Here is a 22,246-nt window from a genome sequence, read left to right as displayed (position 1 = left end):
TATCAAAGGAAATGGTAATTTCTGTTTTATTAACTAAGAGAAGAAAATAATCTCCTTGTTGGAAAAAAAATCTCTCAAGGAGTTTACAAGACATTTCCAAATCCTAGCTAGTATACAAACAAAATTTCATAATGTGAGTTTGCTGTGTTACCTATAATCTACATATGTTTAGAAATGAATTTTTCCATCCTTGAATTCCTCAAAGCACCTAGCAAGCCACACCTTTGTAAAGCTTAGCACTCCTGGCTGTCCTGTCCAGCAGCTCCCTAGCTAACCCTCAGGGGCCCCTACTTAGCAAAGGATCCTTTCTCTACAATAGACTCCAAAGGGAATGGCTGATGGATCATAGCAAACTCAACAGCTATGGTCTCTGAAGAAAAGAATCATTTTGTTTCCAAGCACCACTCTCTGCTTCCACCAATGCAAAAGGTGATCCCCTACCTAATCCCTGACCTTGTGCCCCAGCTCCCAATTGCAGCTCCCACATGCAAGCACTGTGCCTCCTGTTCACTCTGTGATCTGGCTGCTGACTTGGGTTCTTTTGCCCTGGCTTTCTCGATAAGTAAAGACAGACAGGAAAGACTTAATAAATCTGCTACTAGTGGGTTGGGGAAGCTGTGTGAAGAATCATAATCTGAAATGTCCAAGATCTACTACCTACCTTTCCTAAGAGCTCAGTGACAGAGAAGCCATTACCTCCTGTGTGTTTAGGAACCAGACTTTTATCACGGATAAACGACACATTTAAGCACAGACATCTTCAAGATGTATATTTATTTTACCACTAGAATGCTATCAATCATTTGTCTTATCCTGAGGTTATTTATTAAATAACAACTCTATAATCAAGTGGAGGTTGAGGGGGGATAAAAGAGAAGTTATACTGCACCTCATAAACACTAAAACTTTTAGCCCTGTGAACCATCAGTGTGCATCGGCCCTATGTCTTTTCTCACACGTTCATCTTGCTCATGGTAACCTGTATTCTATTTTCCTGTTACCACACACCAATATTTTACTAGCTAATCCTTAAATAAACAAGACTGCACCCCATTCCTATTATTCTGAACACCAGGACAAATGTAGGAGGAAAAAAAAATAAAACAATAGGGAAGACAAATGCAACCAAGAAATTGGAAGAATAACCTGAAGATAATGTTTGTTCATTTGAGACCAGCCTTGGACTGGCTCTGTGCTGTAACCAGGACTGTCTGGTTGTTTCAAACTGAGGAAATCTGTGTAAACTGGCTTATAAGATAAATGGAAATATTCCTCTATTTTTATATTTAACTATTTGTTTATCCTTTGAAATGCTAGAGGGCTTACAGAGAAGTATGTGCCTCTTTATTCCAGTAGGTGGCTCTAAACTCCAGTTGGTGGTGGTGGTGGTGGTGGTGGTGGTGGTGGTGGTGGTGGTGGTGGTGGTGTGTGTGTTTCTATAAAAAGACCAGAGCACAGAATTATGTGAAATTTAGGTATAACCAATGAATAACATTTTCTGCTTAGTCTCTTCCTTGTCAAAATGAAGCTTTCTTTATTCATTAGTAGTTAAGCTAACTTAACTTCCTCTATATTGGCCATCAGAAAAGAGTACTGAACACTGCTGTAATATAACCTGAGATTCTTTTATTTGTCTAAAAGTGAAATCTAGACTATCATAGAACAGGATTCTTCTACTGAAGTTTCTATTTTAAAAGGAAAAGCAAAGTAGAACATGGTCACCTTGTACCCAGAGCCTACCCATCACTCTCCAGGGCCTCACAGGCAGAGGAGAGCCCTGCTCATGAAGTTAACAGATGAAGATAATATCACTGTGCCCGTGTGCCTTCCTCCTTACACCTTTGAGTTAAACATGGGTAAGTACCCTGCTTCCTTCTTGAGTCCATTTCCCCTTAGAAAACAATGGCTTCTCTCAACAGTTTGAATCACCTCTGTCCTGGCATCTCTTGCACGTTTAACTTATTAGTTTCCTTTTCAACAGCATGCTAACATTTGAATCGTGACACATTCGGACTTTTCAGTCGCTTCTCAGAAACAGTGAGGTTAAAACGACAAAGCACAGCAAGGCGGTCAAAGAGAAGGATTGTATTGGCTGAGGAACGCTTCCCAGACACACATGTCAGGCCACTTTAAGAAAGTATTATGATATCATGATTTCTTTCCAGTCCTCTATTAATCATGTCTCTTTTAATTCCATTTTAGATGTACTCAATCCAATGTGAGCAGTCCAAGGAACAAAAGAAAATGATAGATACACTGCAACTATATATTATGAAGACAATTCTCGTTGCCGGGACATAGATCACTCCTGTAATTACCCTTTAAGTGTCCAGATTGTCACGTGAAGAATATTGAGTGCATAAAATATAAAAGACAGGGAAGAGTGTTGACGTTGGCTTTATTTACTGGAGGTAAAAGGTGACATTCCAGGCCATGAAAGGCACGGCAAAGCAGAGTGGATTTAACTTCAGGGTGTTCTTTTCTATTTTAACTGAATTTTTATGGTGCTCATGAAACTGGGGTTTGAAAAGAACTGGCAAGCGCCAGTCATAACGAGGGCAAATTCTGGGCATGCTTCCCCATGCAGCAATAAGAATGTGCCTCGAAGTCGCACCCTCCACACCCTCGAGGGTCCAGTCTTCCACTCAAGGTGTTTCTGCCCCTGTGGTCCTTGCTGTCTGCCATTCCCTGGGATCTTAGGAAACCCACATTCAAACTCCATGGACTTTTCTAATTAGAATGGCACTAAGTATAATTCAAATATTTGAGCCCAGATATGCCTACGACAATAGAAATATACTATCAAGCTTTTGACATGTGAGAGAAGTCCTATAATACAAAACAAAATGACTTTTCTTTTTTTTTTTTCCCCCTCAAACTGAATTACATGGGAAAACGATGGGAGACAACCCTGAATGAACCTCCTCCTTCAGGAAATACTGTGTCTCTATTCTCAGGAAATGCTATGTCTCTCCTTTCGAGTTATAAAAAACATCTTGTGGTAAATAAGAATCTGACAGCGTCAGGAGTGGTGTGTGCAGACGCGTACCGATGTGGATGCTTATAGACAGCCCGCCTTTAAGACCAGGGCATCCCCAGAGACTTGGCTGTACTGCAAGCCTGTAAACCCTGTGTCATCTGAGTTATGCAGCAGAAGAAAATACACTACTTTTCTGGGGTTTGTGCTGTGGAAAAAAAATGGGAGTTGATTTGTCTGCTAAATTCCATAAAAGAGTTAACAGTTCTCCTTCCCCATTGTAGCTGTGTGGAAAAACTTAACTGGATCCAAAATGAAAATGTCCTAGGGTTTGTGATGAATTCAATACAAGTACAGAAATCTTAAGTATTCAGAAAGAAGTTTCAACCAATACAAAAGTTGTTTCTTTCTTTCTTTCTTTCTCTCTCTCTCTCTCTCTCTCTCTCTCTCTCTCTCTCACTCATAAAGACTCTGCTAGAATGAAAGGTAATCCCAGCACATAGTGGAAAGGCAGAAGAATGGTTCTTGCACTATGGGAGACAGGAACATGGAAATTCTAATATAATAATCGTGTTATTGAATATCTCAAACTCAATCGAGTTATTACATATCTCAAACTCATTAATCTCTTCTAGAAATCTAAATTTGATATATGATACTAAAATTCAGAAACAGATATTAAGAACATGACTGAGTTTTCCATACAGTTAAACTTTTTCATAACATAAAATTTTAATTTTTCTAGCATATGGATAGACTGGTTTTTTTTCCCAAAAAGCATGACTGATATCCTTGGACTTCTGAATTCTTCAACTTAAAAAACTAAGTATCTATAGCGGTTGTTTTACTAACTGGCCTTGCCATCGTCTTTTATCACCAACTCTCATTGTACTTCCTCTCACTAGCAAAATTGATGACTCTTCATAAAGAATCCTTAATTGTTTACATAATTGAAAAACAAGATGAAAAATAGTCAACATTGTTCTCCTTCATTTATTGCTTAAGCATAAATATACTTGTAAATGGGCATCACTTACTATAGATATAGTTATTATAATTAATATATTTTAAGCAAACTCTGAAACTAATTCTAGATGCAAAAAAGCAAGTCCACAAGACAAAACAAAGAATTTTTTAAAAAATAGCAGTGGTATGGACAGAAGTCAGCCAATTCTAAGATTCTAGAGATCAACTGTCACTCAGTATTACACATAAAAATTTTTTTACTATGACATATTGTGTACTTTACATATGGCATCTAATAAGCAAAGTTCATATTTTCAATGAATTTAAAATTTTACATAAACTATTAACAATCATATGTATTGTTAATGTGTAATGACCAGATTAATTCTAATTGTGCTTGATATAGGCCATAATTGATTATATATTATGTTTTATACATATATGACATATATATACCTTATATAAAAATAAAATGAGAATTAACGTTAAGGACATGTCATTGGACGCTTAGTTCCTTCAGTTTCTTTAGCTCAGGAAGACCACACTGCAGAGGGTAGAGAAACTCAAAAGCATTCTGAGAAAAGTTAGTAGCCCACAGAAGGCTCTCAGACTAATTCAGTTTTGTCAAGGCCTCTGTCCAACCAAATCTGCCATCAAGATAATGATATTTCCATTTGTCCTTACACAAGGCAAAACTGTATGTTCTTATTCATTATTCTGCAGAAGAGAAAATCTAAGAATCTTTCAGAACAGCTTTGCTGATAATCTACTACACTTGGGTCACCTCAAAGTGCTATGTTTGTACTATTGACTTAGAAGGTAAACCAGTGTCCAGGAGAAAACAAGAAAGAAAATAAACCATTCACTCTTTAAAAGATGAAAAAGGCCTTGTTGTTATGGTTTTCCATTTATGTCTCGGGTCAAGCACTGGAAGTTTTATTTATGCATAATATTCTGCACTTGGCATGTTTAAAATGACAGAAGTGTGAATTATGAGTGACCTGCAACCTATTCAGGAAGTTCTAATAATTGAAATAATAGAGAAATATACTCCCTGCAGAATCTATATGAAAAATCAGCTTTTTCAGACTATGACTTTTTTTTTTCCCCTTTCAAGCTGTCAGCTGATTCCTCTCTCCTCCAACTCCTAATGTTTGGCTGGAGTGCTTTATTTTTCTATAGCTTCATTCAAAGGACCACGCAGGAGCAGGGAAAGCCAAGTGGAACTTGTGTGTTTGGAAGTGGCTGGGAGGGAGTCTGAGTGACAGTGTCCATGTCTGAACAGAGTCAACATTTGATGGGAACATATCTCTCAGTCTTGGTGCTGCAGAGACAGCCTGGGCTCATACATCATATGTATATACACTTGACCATCCCAAAAAGCACAGCCTGGACCCCTCATCTACCCCTAGAGCGATGTGAGAAACCCTAACTCAAGAAAGCTATAATGAAGTCAAGCTTTTGACCTCTGGATAAAAAGATCCCAATGTATATTCTGAGTCTAATTTTACTGAGAGGCAGAGAAGCATCTTTGGAAGACAGACATGGGCAGCCAGGAAATAAGTCCTTCCAACAGAATGTTAGCTTTATCATGGCTAAGCCTTGCCCAAGCCATACACCCTTTAGTTTCTCCAAACAGAAGGTGTTCTGCATCTATCTTTATAGCCACAGAGAAAATCAAGAAATAGGGGATTGGAATGGATAGATGTAGCCTTGTATCCCCAAGCTTGCCTGGCATGTATGAAGCCCTGAGGTCAATCCATGTGCCTAAAATAAATAATTGTGTTAATACACACACACACACACACACACACACACACACACACACACACACACACACAGGAGACAAAGTGGGGTTTCCCTCTTTTAAAAAACATCCAGTAGAAAACATCATTGAAGTTTTTTTTCTTCTACACATTCTTAACTCATTATTAACACTATGAGAAAATAGCCAAATATAATTTAATGAATTAAAGAAGACAAAATTGATTTCAGGTTTAGTTTCTATAAAAAGAAAAGAGCTGAAGAGCCACTTAGTGTGCCTTTAGAGCTGTTTACCCAGTGTAGAAGCCTTGCACCAATATCTGAACTAACGTCTCAGGATCTCCCCCCAGGGCCCACAAGGAAGGTGCCTGTGTAAGGAAAGGGCTTTCCTTATATTGACTTTTTTTTTTAATCCTATGTGTACACCAATTGAACATTCCAAGTCTTCTCTGAAGCTTTGGCAAAAGTGCCACAGTCTCATTACAAAGAAGCTAAAGATCATCTCTGGATGGTGTACTTCCAAGTTAGAGGCATTTCTTATGCCCTTGACCACCAAGTTCTCCTTGGTGGCTTGTGAAACCTGGTGATGATCACCTTTCTGGCTCTGTACCAGGAAGAGCTAGAATCTCCTGAGTGCTCTATGTTTTCAGCTCTTCCTGAATGAAAAATGATGCAAACATTGATTATTAAAAATGTACACATGATGTAGCAGGTGACTTTCAATTTAATATGGCATAATACTTTAGGTCACCATTTTCAAGGCACAGTGTCTGTGATTCCCAGTGAAAGGCTTCTGTATGTATTGTGTCATCATCATGGTCTGAGCATTATATACAGGAAGGGAGGTGGGACTGTTTTCCTCATGCAAATATCAAACAGCAAACTATGTCCGAGGCAGTTTCATCTTAGGGTAAAGGAAGCAACTTATCAGGCAGATAGCATCCCCCAGGGTCAGCTTGCACGCTGCACTCAAAGCTGGTCCCTGGGTACTGCCAGCTGGCATTCATCTTAAAACAGCAGAGTACAACTTTGGTATAAAAGTAGGATTTGACTTAAAAGCAAAGCAAAGCAAATGCCCAAAGCCAATAACAACTTTAACATCAAAAGAAAGCATAGAGAACGTGGACAGAAATCCTTGTAGTGGAGGAGAAATTAACAAATTACCTGACAGTGGAGGCAAACATATTCTACAAAGTGGGGGGAGCCAAGGGAGCTCGCTGTTCTCTACACTCGGAGCTGTTGGCCTCATTGTTTTTGCACCGTGTATATTAAGTGAATGTTGAAGGAAAGTGGATTTTCCCCTCCTCAGTAAAAGGCCAAAGAAAATAAGTTAATAATTGAGCCCATAATAAGCTTGCAATAACAACACTGTTCTAGTGTCAGGCAGTCCGATAGCATCACTCATATGAGCCTGAGCAGAGTGGAAGCGGGTGTGCCAAATCAACCATGATCGTCCTGGAAGCAGTTAAAAGTTTATAAGGTAAAGCACAAATGAGAACAATGCCCATTCCAACTGAAAACACTGCAGAGTCTTGCTGCCATTCATTAACCACCAGGGAGCTGGCAGGATCGCCTAAGTGAATTCTGCCTTCGTATTCTTTGTGGGGCACACATTCTTCTATATCTCGTTGCTTCAGAATGGACAACAGGCATTGGGTAATCTCTTATCAACGTGTTTCTTTTGATTGAGAGGCAACAGTAGACTTCTCTAGTTCTAAATACCAGCTGACAGGAGCCAGTTTAAAAATGAAAGTACTTATCACTTTGCGTAAATGACAAGGTTAACAATACCTTGGCGCTGCCTGAGAGCTTTCCTACATTTGAGGACCATGTGAGGGCAGGAGAGGATTCAAATGACTATGTTCCTTTCCATGATGCAGAATCCTAATACACACACACACACACACACACACACACACACACACACATACACACAGACAAAACATCCTACAGAATATGCCCAGGTCATTCTGATCACCATAATAGAAAGACTGGCTTGGTTTTCATCTGAAAGGTCAATTTATGTGAACTGAGCATTAATGGGCCCTCTCAAGGTAATTCAAAGAGTCTGAGTTTTCGGGGGCGGGGGGGAGAAAGAAAGAAAGATGCTTCAGGGTTAAAAAAAAGTACACAAAACTTGTGGCTATATTCAACGATGATAAGAAAAGCATTGCTTGTGGACAATAGATACCCTATAGGTAGGCATGCCTTTGATTTTAGGTAAAGAATATAGAAAGGTAAGATTAAGAGGAGATTTATCAAGGATGGAGAGAGATGCACAGGTAAGATGAGAGCAAGTCTAAAGAAATGTGCTACTTCTTCCAATCAAACTGGTTTGTAAAGGGGAGCTATGTAAGACTTCAAGAGAAAGGTATTATCATAACAAGAAATTTTAAAAGCCTGAGTAAATCATTAGATGTCTGGACTATTTGACTTTAACTATGTGGTGATGGGAGGAGCTCCTGGAGTTAAAGAAAATCTCTGAATAATTGATAAAGCTCTTTCAGGTGTCCTTTCTGTGTTTGGTCCCCTTGAGGACTGAGGTTGGGACAACTTCCAGTATCCAACTTAACTCCTGCCTTTGCTGCTGCCCCACCCTACTGCTCAGAACCAGTTGCTGCTTCTGTAAGCCACCCAAGCTCTCTAATGTGTCCACTCATTGTCTGTCACTGTGAAGATGCCCCAGCTCAATACTGGGTGTCAGCAGTGAAGCTATGTGCTGTTGAATACAAACTTTAAGGAACGTGGGGAAACAATCTAGACACCAAGAGTCAGGACGCGTGGATATTTGAATGGTTGTGGTACTCTATGGGTTGTCTGTGATTGAGGTCTCACTCCCCTGGTGTCTTTGGTGTGGCCTTCCTTCATAAAGATAAATTACTACAGTTAACTCTGTACTTCCAGTTGGAGAATACAACATCAGTCAGGCTCACAGCTACTTAAAAATTATGTTTTAGCAGCAATGCCAGCACACCCAGAATTTCCATCCTCTCAAACATCACAGCAATAACTTTGAGAATGTGAAATAAAAGGCCATCTAAAATCGTAAAACCTCAGTCTTTTCTAGGCAACAGTGTCAAAAAAAAAAGACACCATCTTTTTAAGGCTCACTCTGGTATGAAAATATCTGAAAGTAAAACACACACACACACACACACACACACCTGAATCTGTTAAAAAGTTTAAACCAAGGAAAATCACTTGGGATAAAGTGCTTATGGGAAAGTAGTGGGAAATGGTTAATTGTGTGGTCCCTGTTTCTATTTTACGACACAAATCAGATTACATTCATTATTAGCATTACTCAAAAAACAAAATCCACCAATCAAACAAGGCCAGCATGGGTTTGCTCCAGGACGCATGTTTTGACAGTTTCCTACTCTCAATCTCAGCATTGTAGCACGCATATTTATTTTCTTTTGTGGATCTTCTCCTTCCATATAAGAGTGAAGCTGATTTAAATCCATTAAACTTTAACTTAAACATTAGAAAGTGTTTGAATATATATATCCACTAAAATAGAATGTAGTATACGCACCCTTCATTTGTTCAGGATAACCATTACTTTTGTTTACTGGGCCATCTATAGAGCACCAGACTTAGATCAGAGCTGAAAGGTTTACCTGCAATTCTTTAAGAGCCTACAATATTTACCAATTGTGCTATCATAATTCTTTTAAAAACTTAAAATCCTTCTAAGAATCAGAGCAAAAATGACCATTTTTATGACTTAGTCTAGAATATTACAGGTTTGTGCTGTGCAGGAATGGTTGATGTCACTGAGCAGTCGGTCCCCTGTGCAGGGCGTCTCTTGATGTCTTGGTAGTAAATGAGTGTGTTTATGATGTGATGAACTGTGTCTATTCACCATTTGGCAGCCCCCACCATGGAAAAGAATATGCAGCGACAGACCTGGAGAGTCTCTGTTGTCAGCTCTGTCTCATTGTACCTGGTCTAACATCACTTGTCAAAGCTGCCCAGAGATGTCCATCTAAATTGTCTTCCTGGTCTGCTTATGAGCTTATTAGTAAAGGAGTTTATAATCTACACGTGCACAGTATCAAGGTGCTTGTCCCCCCTTTGTTCTGTTAGCTGGGCCCAGTATAACATTCTACAGAGCCATACCTGCCACACACGTGTGTCTCTCACCTTTGACTTTCTCTCCTGTTTATGGATGAGCCTACTTGACCATGAAATATCAGTTTCATCATTGTGTTATTTGATGTACATTCACTCTGTTATCATCTTAATTTTGGCTTGTGTGCCACAGAGGCTTAAAGTGAATAGTTCTAAGAAATGATAAATATGAATCTAATATCGGTGTTCTGTGTCTCTCTCAATTACTTTTGCTACTTCTTCAGTTAAAACAAGTAAACATGATGTTCTTGAGAGAAGGTTAATGTATTTTCTTTGGAAACAATGCCTATACAATGTGTACTCTCAAGCTAATTACAAGTGACAACTGTAATGAGCAACCTTATTCATACATAGTCAGGAACCATGGGATTTTTTTCAATGCAATTAAGCTTTGCAAAAGAGTTTATTATAAAACATAAAAGTCAAATTCAAAATTGGTTACATGTGGCCTTGTATTAGCTACAAGTAGCCTTCTTGAGCCATCTTTTCACTGACTATACAATTGTTTTAGATAAATACTGAAATATATCCATTTTTAGTAAATATGAACAGCAAATAATCATTAGGATATATATGTATATATATATATACATAATATATAATTATATTATTTCATCTTAAAGGTATCTTTTGAGGTCCTACACTTTCTTTACTAGAAAACAAAGCAAAAACATTTTACCCCCTCATAACACCTAACCATTTCCCATACTTATAAACAGTAGGTGCTCAAAAAATGTTTGCTGCTGGTGGTGACAATAACTCCTAAGACAGACTTGGGATATGTTCTGTTCAAAATCAATAACTAATTTAATAATATTTTCATTTGTCAATAACACTTTGTTCTCTTACAGCAAAGGGAAAAACTCAATTGATGAGTTTATTATTTTTGATTATGCTGACAATTTAAATGATTCCTATTTAAATATAATTTTACAACTTACTACCTCATGTTTCGTTTAGCCAGTAAAAATTATCTGAGAGCTGGTGAGATGCCAAAGAGCAATCTCCTAATGATGACTGAGACTCTTGGGCTCCTGATGCTACACAGCTTTCATTCGGAACCAGCTAATTTAAACTTTCCTTTTTCTGGTGTCGTGGGCTGCCAAACAACCATTTCTACATGGTCTTAGAAACATGTTTAAGTCACCATGTGGTTAAAAGAACTAGGTGACTGTAATACAATTGAATTTTAACCCAGTGATGTTTGTAAGAAGAAAATCAACAGGATGAGCTTCCCATTCTCTAGGTACTCTCAAACAAAGTTCAAAGACTCGAAATTTTATTAAGTGTAAAATTAGTTTTATGATAATATTATGGTTTGTATTTCATAGTAACTTTTCTTAAAGTCTCACTGCTTGATCATCCATAAAGTCACAAAATTCTCCAATCGTGAAAACTTTAAACTTATACATTATATAAAGGAAAAGTATTTTGACTATTCAAAGAGTAAAAAAAAAAATCTCATTTTATTATGTTGACTTAGAAAATTAATTATAATTATGCATTCTATAATGTATAATCAAGTAAGTCAGCACCAATAACATACATATACATCTACCATTTCAAATAAAACTATAACTATTCATATATCATTTACAAATTCTGTACAAATTCTCAAACTGTCTTAGCTCTATACATCCTATGAATGTATCCATTTGGATGATAAAGAAAAAAATGTAACAGTAAGTATCAAAGAAGAACTTAGGGTCACAATACAACAACTGCAGTATTTATAAAGATGCAAAGACAACATGAATAATCACCCAAAGAAAACATCAGTGAAAACAAGCAGAGCTGAATATGTCTTCCTTCTGCATCTTGGACTTGTGTGTTACCTTCTGCCGTGATCAACAAGCAGGCCACATGGGTCTGCTGCAGCTCCCTGTTATTTTTACTCTTCAGGCTTCCCTGATACGTTAGTGCTCTCAAAGAAAGACAAGAAAATCTTTACAACATACCTGATCATTTATCTGGCATGCAACAAGGTTGTGCTGATCATAGCAGCCAGCGAATCTGATGTACTTGAGCCAGCTTCCTACATCTGGTTGACTGGCATCTATGCAGAACTTCACATTGCAAAACTCATCTAAGATCTGGGAGGAAGAAGAAGAGAACAATAAATTGCCATATCGGTCCATTGCAGCAAGTAGCCAGTTCCTTGGAAATATTTCATTGAAATGCATATTCTTCCTTTGAATCTTTACAAGAAAAAGGTCAGGCAGCACGCATATTATTAAAGGAGACATAAGTTGTGCTGCATTTACAAAAGACATAAAGCAATCGTAACAGCACAAAAACTGATTAATTGGTTTCAAAATAAGCCTGCTTCTTTATTATCCATGAAAAAACTTATTAACTTAATTTTATTCATTGTGTTTTTACAGAAAAGTCATATAGAGCAGCATGTAGAACATAATATTTCTAAACTAAACATTCAATATTTAGGTTTAGATAATTCAACTGTCAATACTGTAGCTCTGTATAGTCTCTTCTATAACTGGGTAAAGGTTTATACATATTTTTGTCATTTTAATTCGATTAAAAACTTTCATATAACTATTATTAAATTTCATTTATTAGTTTGTATTTCCTCACCATAAAATTATGCTCTTAGCTAAAGAACTGCCTCATAGATGCTTCTAACCAAAATAAAGAAAAGCAAATGAAATTTATATAAATATGAACATACATGCAAAGTATAACCTAAGACTTAGTTAACCGACACCAATACATGTTTTCATGCCACATACAGCAAACAGAATAACAAAGTGGTTTACAGGTAAGTCCAAAATTGGTAGATGTCTTCACATACTGCCAGTATTGCCTTAGACAACATTGTATCATTACAGACAACTTGTGCTTGGCCCATTCTAGATGTTAATATTACTAAGGACACTTAGGAAACCTAAAGTGAGACAGGAAGCTTTTAATTTTAAGGTTGCATATTCTCAAATCAAGCCTTTTCTGAATCATTAACTCAATGACTTAATATTAAAAGCTATGGCGTCATTGAGCCCATGGTGGAGAACTAGGGGCTGGTAATGCTATGTCAGTCAGTTCATGCAAACTGGGAGGACGCTTTCTGCTCCAGAGAAGTAGCATACTCTACAACAAAAACTAATGACTTAAATAACCCTTGAACTCTGTTCCTGCTATCCCTGCCTGGAAGTTAACATGAAACCCTTGGCTATATGGCCCGAAAGCAGTCTTACATAGAACTCCAATAACCATCCACTTGCAGATTCAAGTCATTAACTCACCATAAACTTCAAGAACTTGGTTCTGAGCGTTCCAGGCTAAAGCACTATGAATAAGCCCTTGACCATGAGGCCCTTAAAGGGCAGTAAGTCGTCCCAGGACTTTAAAAAGAAAAACAATAACGGAAGAGAAAGACAATAATTGCTCCCTCCCCCTCCTTCCATCTCTCCACACTAACAGAGAGTTAAATACCCTTTCTATGGAAGACACATTTTAACAAATACGTTACTTATAAAATTCCAAGCACTAAGATGTTCCCTCAGCTCTCAAGGCTGAGCAATGCAAATGGCCCTGAGATCTCTCCCGGTCCCTGACACAGAGTGAATAATTAGCACAGATTTTAAAGTCTGCTGCTCTTCTTTAGGTGGGATTGTTGTTTTGTTTGGGAATTTATTCTGATTTGGGGTGTATCGTTTGTTTTCTTGACTAAGAAGAAAAGGGGTGGGGAGGCATGTCAACTGACACACAAAAGAAATATTTAATAAAGGAAACTGGTGAAGCTGCGTAAATGCTTCCCTGGTCTCATCATATGCTGCAGAAAGACATGGAAAACTCGTTCATTTCAAAGTCAGGAATCCTCTACCCCGCTCAGCTTTCAAGCAGAGGTAGGGAATTAAAGATTACATACTGTGCACATAAAATTATAGGTGTAATTTTATTTCGTGTTAACATCCCTGCTGCTGCCACTGTCAACAGGGAGGCTAATTAAAAAAAAAAAATCATTTCCAAAGAATGTCTCTCTCTTTTTTTTAACATAATGTTACACGATTATTCAAAGGTTTCACCACCATACTGATTCCTTGCTCTCAATATTCCTGCCCCAAGGCTGCCTGACTGTCTCCACTCCTGGCAAGTTATCCAAGTTATTTGCTACCACGTCTTCATGTGTGTCCAAATGTCTCAATCACCTCAGAAATCTGAGTAAGATAAACAGCGCATCTTCTCCCGCTAACACAGTCCTGCCTTTTCAAAAGCTGTTAAGCTTCAAAATAACAATAATAATTTCTTTAGGTGGACTTGAGAGAAAGGCCCTTTCAAAAAAAAGAATAAATACCCAAACGAAAAGGGGGGAAAATCCCAGACTGTAAGCCAAAAGTCCGAATGTGACTTTCTCAAGGCAACACACGCTGTTGGCCAGTGAAGCTGTTACTTGGCAAGGTGAGACTCCACCGAAAGCCACTTCCAAAGTCGCTTGGCTGGTGCCAGGAATTCTGATTTTTGGCAACCCCACCTTCTGCGTCCCCGAACCTGACCGACTGAACGTAGGAGGGAGGGGAAGGAGGACGCGAGAGCCGAGAAGGCGGCAGCCAGCCGGGCTGACCCACCCGAGGCGGCGGAGTCCCAGCGACCAGGGACGCTCCGGGGGCACGGGGACCTCAGCGCAAACCCTGGACACAGACGCTGTCCCCAGCGACACCCTGCCCACAGCCAAGACTTTTTAAAGTGAGTTCGCTTACCTTCCGATTTCTACGGCCTCAACTCAGCAATCAAAAGCAATCACAGCAGAATTAAACAAAAATAAGATCAGCAGCAGCCAGGTACTCGAGTTGGAAAATCTTTTCAAAGAACACCCGCTAACATTTCGAGATATTTTAAAAGAAAAAAAAAATTTTTTTTAAATAAAAGCCTCGTGTCTCCACTTCCAAATGGGTGTCTGATAAGTTTGTTGTTCCCTGGGAGCTGATCGCCAGGACCACGCGTTTCGGATTTATTGTCCGCCAACAGTGTTTTAAGACCAGAATTGAGCCGGGTTTGGTGTATTTGGGTTTTTCCCCTCTTCCTAAATGAGCTCGCAGCTATTCCTTCTGGTCTCACTACCTCCCTCTTTCCTCACTTTCTCTTGCTCTTATCAGCCCGATGTGTAATGAAAGTTATCTGAAACCTACTAAAACTTCTCCCACTCCTCTGTCGCAGCTCCAGGGGCAAGACCCGCAGGAGGAAAGTGTGCGAAGGTAGGGGGCCTGCCAGGCCAGGACGGCCCCCCAGGTCCTCCCAGAGCCTTCTCGGGGCCAGACCCTCACCGGCTCGTCCCCTTTAGCCACTCCGCGCCCAGCCGCAGGGTTTCTATTTCATGAACTGTCTCTTTAAAGGGGATCTGCTCGGCCATCCAGAAAGAAACCGGGGCGAGGGAGAAAGGGAGCTATCTCCAGAGTGGTCGGAAGCCAGACGACGGGGCTCCTCTTTCAGTAAATTTTTAAAGTGACAGCAGCCTCCTCTGGCGGGAGAGGTCACAAAAAGGTCGCCAAGACCCAAGTCCTATAGGGACAGACTGATTATAGATGCACCATCCCCAGAAACATGTAGATTTCTGCCGATAAACAACCAATGGGGAGATTTCTCCAGGCAGGATTTGTTTCCCCAGGGAAATCTCTTTGGTTTTGATGTCCTGAGCACAAGGGTGTGTGTGTGTGTGTGTGTGTGTGTGTGTGTGTGTGTGTGTGAGAGAGAGAGAGAGAGAGAGAGAGAGAGAGAGAGAGAGAGAGAGAGAGAGAGAGAGAGAGTCTGTGTTAGAGTTGGATGGGGGATGGGAAGGACAGGGTGGAGAATTGCTTTCAGGGGTGTGAGGGTGCCTCCCCAGGCAGGCTGGTAGTTTGGAAGCTCTGAAGAGGGCCAGGGTAACTCTTGGAATAAAGAGATACTGGCTCGCATTAAAAGTCTCAAGACAGCAGCTTCAAGAGTGAAAACTAACAGACATTTCCAGTTTTCAGTTAAGCATATTTTAAAATAAAATGTAATTTAAGTTTCTACTTAAATTTATTCCCTTCATTTTTATAGTTAGGTCCCCAGAAATGTGTACATTTTTAAAATACCCCTACACACACACACACACACACACACACACACACACACACACAAAGAACAAATCTTAAAATCTAAAGCATTATTTTCATATCTCTCTCCCAAATAGATTGTAGTAGATTGAGAATATTTTCTAAGTTATTCAAAAGGCCATGACTCCCCCAGAGTCAAGTTATGCAAGTGGTTGCTTTTAGTGATTCATATTTTATACATTAGATAACTTTATAATAAGTTTGGGCACTTTCTATCAATACAATGCAGAGGTGATATTGGGTGAAAGAATTTGGATAATGGATTGCAAAATATAAGAATCCAAGTGTTTATTTGTAGATAAATTTGGAAAAAATTTGTTGAACCCACCGCTTAATTGAGAATAAATGCTTTTGATGAGAAAACTCCATTTATAAAAGCAAATAGAAAGATACAGCTCACCTACCCACCAAGAGAAGACAGAAACACCTCCAGGACACCCACACCCAACCCCCACTAGGCAAGAGACCTGCCTCTGAGCTAAATCCCCAACCCTCAGATCCAATTTATTCTCAACTTAACAATGGAAAATTTAGTAAAATGCCTAGGTCTAGGGACAGGTACGTGGGAGGGGTGGAGCCTGCCCACAGGCTTAGAATGTGTGCTGACATTAAACTTTTATCTATGAATCAGGTCTCACAGTACCACCCACATTTCTTTCTCTCCAAGGGCAAGTTAATGTGAAAATCCAGTAGATCTTTATTTTCCCCAAAATGCTGATCGAAAAACGATGTCAAAATGACAAAAATGGTGTCAGAAGATAAGGAAGCGGGGGACAGTAAATGACTAGAGGTGGTGACTAATTCATTTTGGTGGCCTGTTATCTATGACACTGAACTGTTATTTCAGATAATGGCCATTGTTTGGGGGGGGGGTGCGGAATCTCAAGGCAGTGGTAGGTAAGACAGGGGGGAAAAAATCCTTTGTAAATAACCTAAGCATTGAGATATTCCCGTAGAGCCCTGCCTGAGAATCGTGAGAAGTCTGGGCTTCCCTGCATTGATCTTAGGCCCTTCCTCAACTTGCCCATTGTTGAAGTGCTCTTTTTCTTTTACTTTTTTTTTTTTTTTTAATTTAGCCATAAATTGGAATAGCTGGAGCTATGAGCTGTTCTATTTTCTTCCTGTCAGGATGAGAGATTTGTTTTATGATGCATTGTGTATTAAATACAAGTAATCTGGGGAACTGAGTGCTTCAGACACTTCAGCTTGAACAGGGGGTCTGGGTGCTCAGTGCCCCAAACCATTCCCAGCCCCTACTCCACCCCACCCTGGCCTTGCAGCACCCACTGCCTGACCTTTTCCAAAGCTTCACAGAAAAGGAGGAAAGGTTGGTGGCGACACAAAGGTCCTGGGAAATCAGTGACAGGTCCTGTCACATTTCAGGGAAAAAAAAAAAACCTTTGAGTTTTTGTTGTTTTGTTTTGTTTTGTTTTCTCCCCACTTATATTAGCTTCTGGTGTGGGAGGCGGGGCGACGGGTCTAGATGGTATTCTTGTAGGCACGGCTGGAGGCCGTTAGGTGGCGATGTATCCCGAAATAAAGTACAGTGCCTGCAGCCTCAACTACCTACCACCAGGATCTGACAGCCTGATTGCAGCCTCCGGGTCACACAGGCACAGACCCTGGGAAACTGCCTGAGTGGAGGATGCTCCTACCTCTGAGACTCCCGTTTCCAAATACAGCCTTAATTTCCTCCCTGAGACCTTGAGAGATGTGTCTAAAGACAGAGAGGATCCATTCTAAAATTACCACTATCAGTTTAATATTTGTCTCTTATTAAATAGTATCAATACTGGTGTTGTGATTCTTACTCTTATACAACAGATAAACTGTAGGAAAGATTACATGGCATTATCACAAGCATCTGGGCAAAGAAAGTCTAACAGCGCCGCTTCCTGATCCTCACTCTCCTCACCTCCTCCCAACACCCTCTTCTTTTGCAGGAACTTCACATGATGACAGCCATCCTGCTTTGTCTTAATATAACTTGAAATTTAGAGAAAGAGTCCCACAATCTCACAGTAAGTGATAGAGCGCTCCTCCCTGCCCTCTACCCCCCGCCCCCAAAACCCGGGCATGTTCTCTCTCCAATAGTAACCCATTAGGAGATCTACCCCATCAGAAGAAAAACAGGCTCAAACAAGGGTAGAGGGCAGAGTTTTGCAAGGAGTGTGCTTTTGCTTCCCTGTAAGCTTGCTCCCCGCTAGTTAGGAGCTTTCTAAAACAATAAATAAATACAAGGAGCCAAATCCACCAACTCCCTTTACTCCTTGGATTTCTAGAGAAATCTGTTTACAGTAGTTACCAGCTACAAATTAAGCCACTGCAAAGCTGCTTTCTGCTCCGCGGTCATCAGGAACACTCCTGTTCTGCAGAGCTTAGCACCACCCTTGCAATAGACTATTAAAAAATAATGGTTTTACCTTAATCTCAAACCAGCTTTAGTTTGCAAGCCCGGATCAGGAAAGATGACCTAACTATCAGGGTAGTGGAAGGCAGGAGGCAGCTTTAAGCAATGTATGGCTTTGAGAATGCATAGAACAGAGTAGCGATCAGATTTTTTTTTCTTAAATAATCATACTTTTAAAATGCTTTTCAGTATTAGCCATGGCACGCTTCTTTTCTTTATTGCTCTTAATTGTTGTTTACCAAGAAGACAACATTGGGAAATTCTCAGTTTGAGCAGAGTGGGTAGATTTTCTAGGAGTCACACTAGTTGATGGCCAGGCTGGGGTGGGAGGGGTTAATGCGTTTTCTTCCTGGTTTGAAATGGGTATAAACCCTCTGCAATCCTTTCCCTTCCTCCCTAGGCTGTAAGGACTGCAGAATCTTTAAAAGGCCCAAAGATTTCCAATAAGGCCATGGGTTCTGCCTTCATGGTATAACTGTTTATTTAAAATAAGTCAATATATTAGTTAAAGCGGTAATAAGTTAGTGCTCCAGTATCCAAGTGATTCCCACAGGACTGTAAACTGATGCCTCTTTTAAGCCTTAAACTTCAGGGTTGTCCCAGAAGCAAGAGTCCAGCTAATGGAGGCCCTATGGGCATGGTACATGCCAGCACATCATTAAAAGAAAGAAAAGCAGTCCACAGAAAGCCAGATGAAATGACTGCACTGTCCACTTTTAATGGCTTCCTGTGGACAAACGGCCCTGTAACACTCTGCAGAGGACGGTATTTAAAAACAAGACAACTTGCTGGCAGTTTTCAATACCATAAAGTTAATAAAGTAGGTTCCCATTCGCCCTGACATTATGTTTTGAGTTTATAGAGGAAGGCCCTTTATAACCTCAGCCTAAGTATAGTCTTTTTAATTCTGCAGCTCTGGGTTCTTGGGGTGGCTAAGCAGCCATTGAACTCCAAGCTTGACTTTTTTTTTCTTCTAACACCAAGCAAATGTATGGGTTTTTTTTTTTTTGGGAGGGGGGGCATCTCATATGCAGTCTCTCCTTTACAGCCCATGTGTGAAATCCTGCTTCATACAATTCATATAGTTGGGAAGCATGAAATAATTTGAGAAATTGACATTTGGCTGAACAATAACTGCTTGCTAATTAAATTAGCTTTGTGTATAGATATTGATGTGTGTTTAAAAAGAAAATCAATGCTTTCTCTCCACGGCACAGTGGCAATGTGGGAAGTGGTCAGACTTTCACCTAAGCTTAAGTGAGACACAGGTAAGAAAATTTCAGTATGTCTTTGGGACTCAAGAGATGTGCCGCTGATTCCTCTACAAATGCTACCCCATTTTCCTTCCCTCCGACTCCTCCAAATTCTTACCACCTATCAGATCTTTTAAATCTTTTTGTTCCATGAGATTTGAATAAAATTCAATGCACAGGTGCAGAAACTAGATCAGAAAGCCAAGGGAGCCAATGTGACGAATGTTCCATTTGACTTTAATTATTTATGCTGCTTTATCAGGGAAGTATGTCACAAACTTGAACTTGAATTCTGGGATACTGGTAGGCCGACTTGCAGTCTGCCCAGCCAAACACCAAGCTATAGGCACAAAGGGACTGCACCCGGAGAGCATCCTGTCAGCGTGGCTCTCCAGAGAGATCCTGGGTCATTTCTGAGGGACTCTGTCTTTCTTCCTTTGTATTTATTTATTTTTCCTTTTCTTAAGTTGACCAATACGGTGCTACAGAAAGGAAGAAAGAAAAGAAAGGGAAAGAAGAGAAAAGAAAAGAAGAGAAAAGAAAAGAAAAGACAGACAGACAGAAAGGAAATTAAAGGTTAAAAAAAAAAAGGTAAATAAAAAATTTCCCCTGGTCTGGAAACAGGCTCCACTGAAAGCATGTTAATCTCCGCCTCAGTAATTTGGTTCTCCAGGAGAAGACAGAAGCCCTGCTGCTGTGCCCTGCACTTCATAAATCACATCTTTATGTGGACAAGGTCAGGGCACCTAACAGCTCAGACATGGGCCTTTGCAGTGGCTCAAGGATTCGGGCGTGTTTACTCTCCCGCTCGGCTCTCGGAGGAGTCATCCAGCACGCTTCTAATTACTTTTGATTATTTTCATTTGCCGGGGTCAGTCTGGCTTGGCAGGACTGCTGGAGGGTTGACTTCCTACACATCTTGATGTCTTTGTAGGACAGCACGGTGCACATTCGGAAGGAGAGCCACGTTGTTGTCCCTACAGTGTGAAGTCCTCCATAAGTCTATGATGCAAAGTTACCCCGAAGGTGCCTAGTACCTTTAATTAACCACATAGCCACAATCCCCATCTGATTGCTTTTACCAATACAGCACCCAACTTTAACACCTGAGTATTTTTTAGGATGTCTGGAAAAAATGAAATCAATTTCTCTGCTTCGATTTTTAAACATATTTAGTAATGAATAGCAACTATTCGGAAACTAAGATGAAATACTTTGCTGAAACAACAGCTCAAGTGAATAAATTATTGTTCTCAAAGATTTATTTCCCAAACTCCAACTACAGCTGCCATATTTAAAATATTTTCCTTGGCTATTTTGATCTATTTCCCGAGCCATTATGCTGAGTGGCTGAAGTATCACAACAAAAAGGCTTCATTTAAAGTTTCAGTGAACACCTTATGATAAATAAGCAGTTTAATAAAACACAGCAAAGTGGGAGGGGAGCACAAAATAGCATTCTTTTTCTCTTATCTGACTGTCTGATGCTTTCGATGTGAACACATTCAAAAGGAAAAAACGAGACAAGTCAATATATATTCACAAGACTAAGAAACAAAGAGTCACAAAACGCACAACGTACACCTGTGCCAACAGGATAAAAGGCGTCTTTTCTACCACTGAGGACATTTTATAACCATCTTCAGTTTCTAGAGAAAACTAACCATGGTCATTCTCAAAATGCCAAATCTTTTCTCCTGTCTATACTGGAGCAGAACTAAGGCAGTTATTGTGTTTGGAACTCACCTCAACTCTGTACGAATTGCTTTTTTCTTTTTCATTATTTTATTCATTTTAATTAATTCAGCCTTTTCAAGACAGTGTTTAGCACAGTGTGCAATAACTCCAGGGTCGGAGTCCTCCCCAGGGTTTTAAAAACTCACTCAAAAGTGCTTTCAGCCTCCTAATCTGTGGAGAGAGCGAGTTGGAAGGCATGCATGCCTCGCCTCCACTCCTCTTGTGTACCTTTGGGTAAGTCACTTAACCTTTGAGTTGATTTCCATGCAAGTTTCATAATATCAGCATAATGAGAGTGTTGGGAAAATCCATTGGGTAATGTAAGCGTGAGGTGCTCTGACTCCGTGGGAACAGGTCAAAATAAGTAAGTTGCACTGTGTCTGTATACCAGACTCAAGTAAACACCCACGTATGCACAACACGGAAGCTAGTCCCGCCTGCAAGTGTGACTGTACTTTTTTAATCCTTTGTTCTGCTCCAAAGTCAGTTGCCCTAATTCTTATCTTGACTTTGGAAGAGGAGAATTTTAACAATTCGTTTGTTTGGTTTTGTTGTTGTTGTTTCTCTCTCTCTCTCTCTCGCTCGCTCGCGCTCTCTCTCTCTCTCTCTCTCTCTCTCTCTCTCTCTCTCTCTCTCTCTCTCTCTCTCTCTCTCGCTCGCTCGCTCGCTCGCTCTCTCTTTCTCTCGCTCGCTCTCTCTCTTGCTCTCGCTCTCTCTCGCCCTCGCTATGCTTCCCTGGAAGATGTCTGTCCATGTCTGGCATGCAGCTGAGCTTCTCCATTCCCACCCACTGTGTCCTCTGCTAATCAGGCTAATCAGCTAGAGAGTCTTATAAACAAAGGTGAACTGGGACCTAAAGAGGTATGCTCGAACAGGAGCGCGCACACGTGCACGCCCGCCCACACACCACACC

General features: G+C 40.1%; 1 protein-coding gene across 9 annotated transcripts in view; it reads right to left on the bottom strand.

The window, feature by feature from the left end:
* Window positions 1-22,246, bottom strand: part of Mecom (MDS1 and EVI1 complex locus) — a 552,130-nt gene that overhangs the window by 46,264 nt on the left and 483,620 nt on the right. For 7 of the 9 annotated variants that reach the window (XM_085835986.1, XM_085835989.1, XM_085835984.1 and 4 more), the window contains exon 3: window positions 11,803-11,937. In XM_085835986.1, coding sequence (XP_085692112.1) covers window positions 11,803-11,937 — 135 coding nt within the window. Of the gene's footprint in view, window positions 1-11,802; window positions 11,938-13,104; window positions 13,259-14,559; window positions 15,518-22,246 lie in introns of those variants that run through there. The other 2 variants (XM_085835991.1, XM_085835990.1) reach the window with 2 other exon arrangements.

Source organism: Mus caroli, unplaced genomic scaffold (genome assembly GCF_978045245.1).
Source record: "Mus caroli unplaced genomic scaffold, Mus_caroli_1 scaffold_3, whole genome shotgun sequence".
NCBI classification, from domain to species: Eukaryota; Metazoa; Chordata; class Mammalia; order Rodentia; family Muridae; genus Mus; species Mus caroli.
Note: the sequence above shows the minus strand (reverse complement) of the source record. Positions and strands in the feature narration are given on the sequence as shown.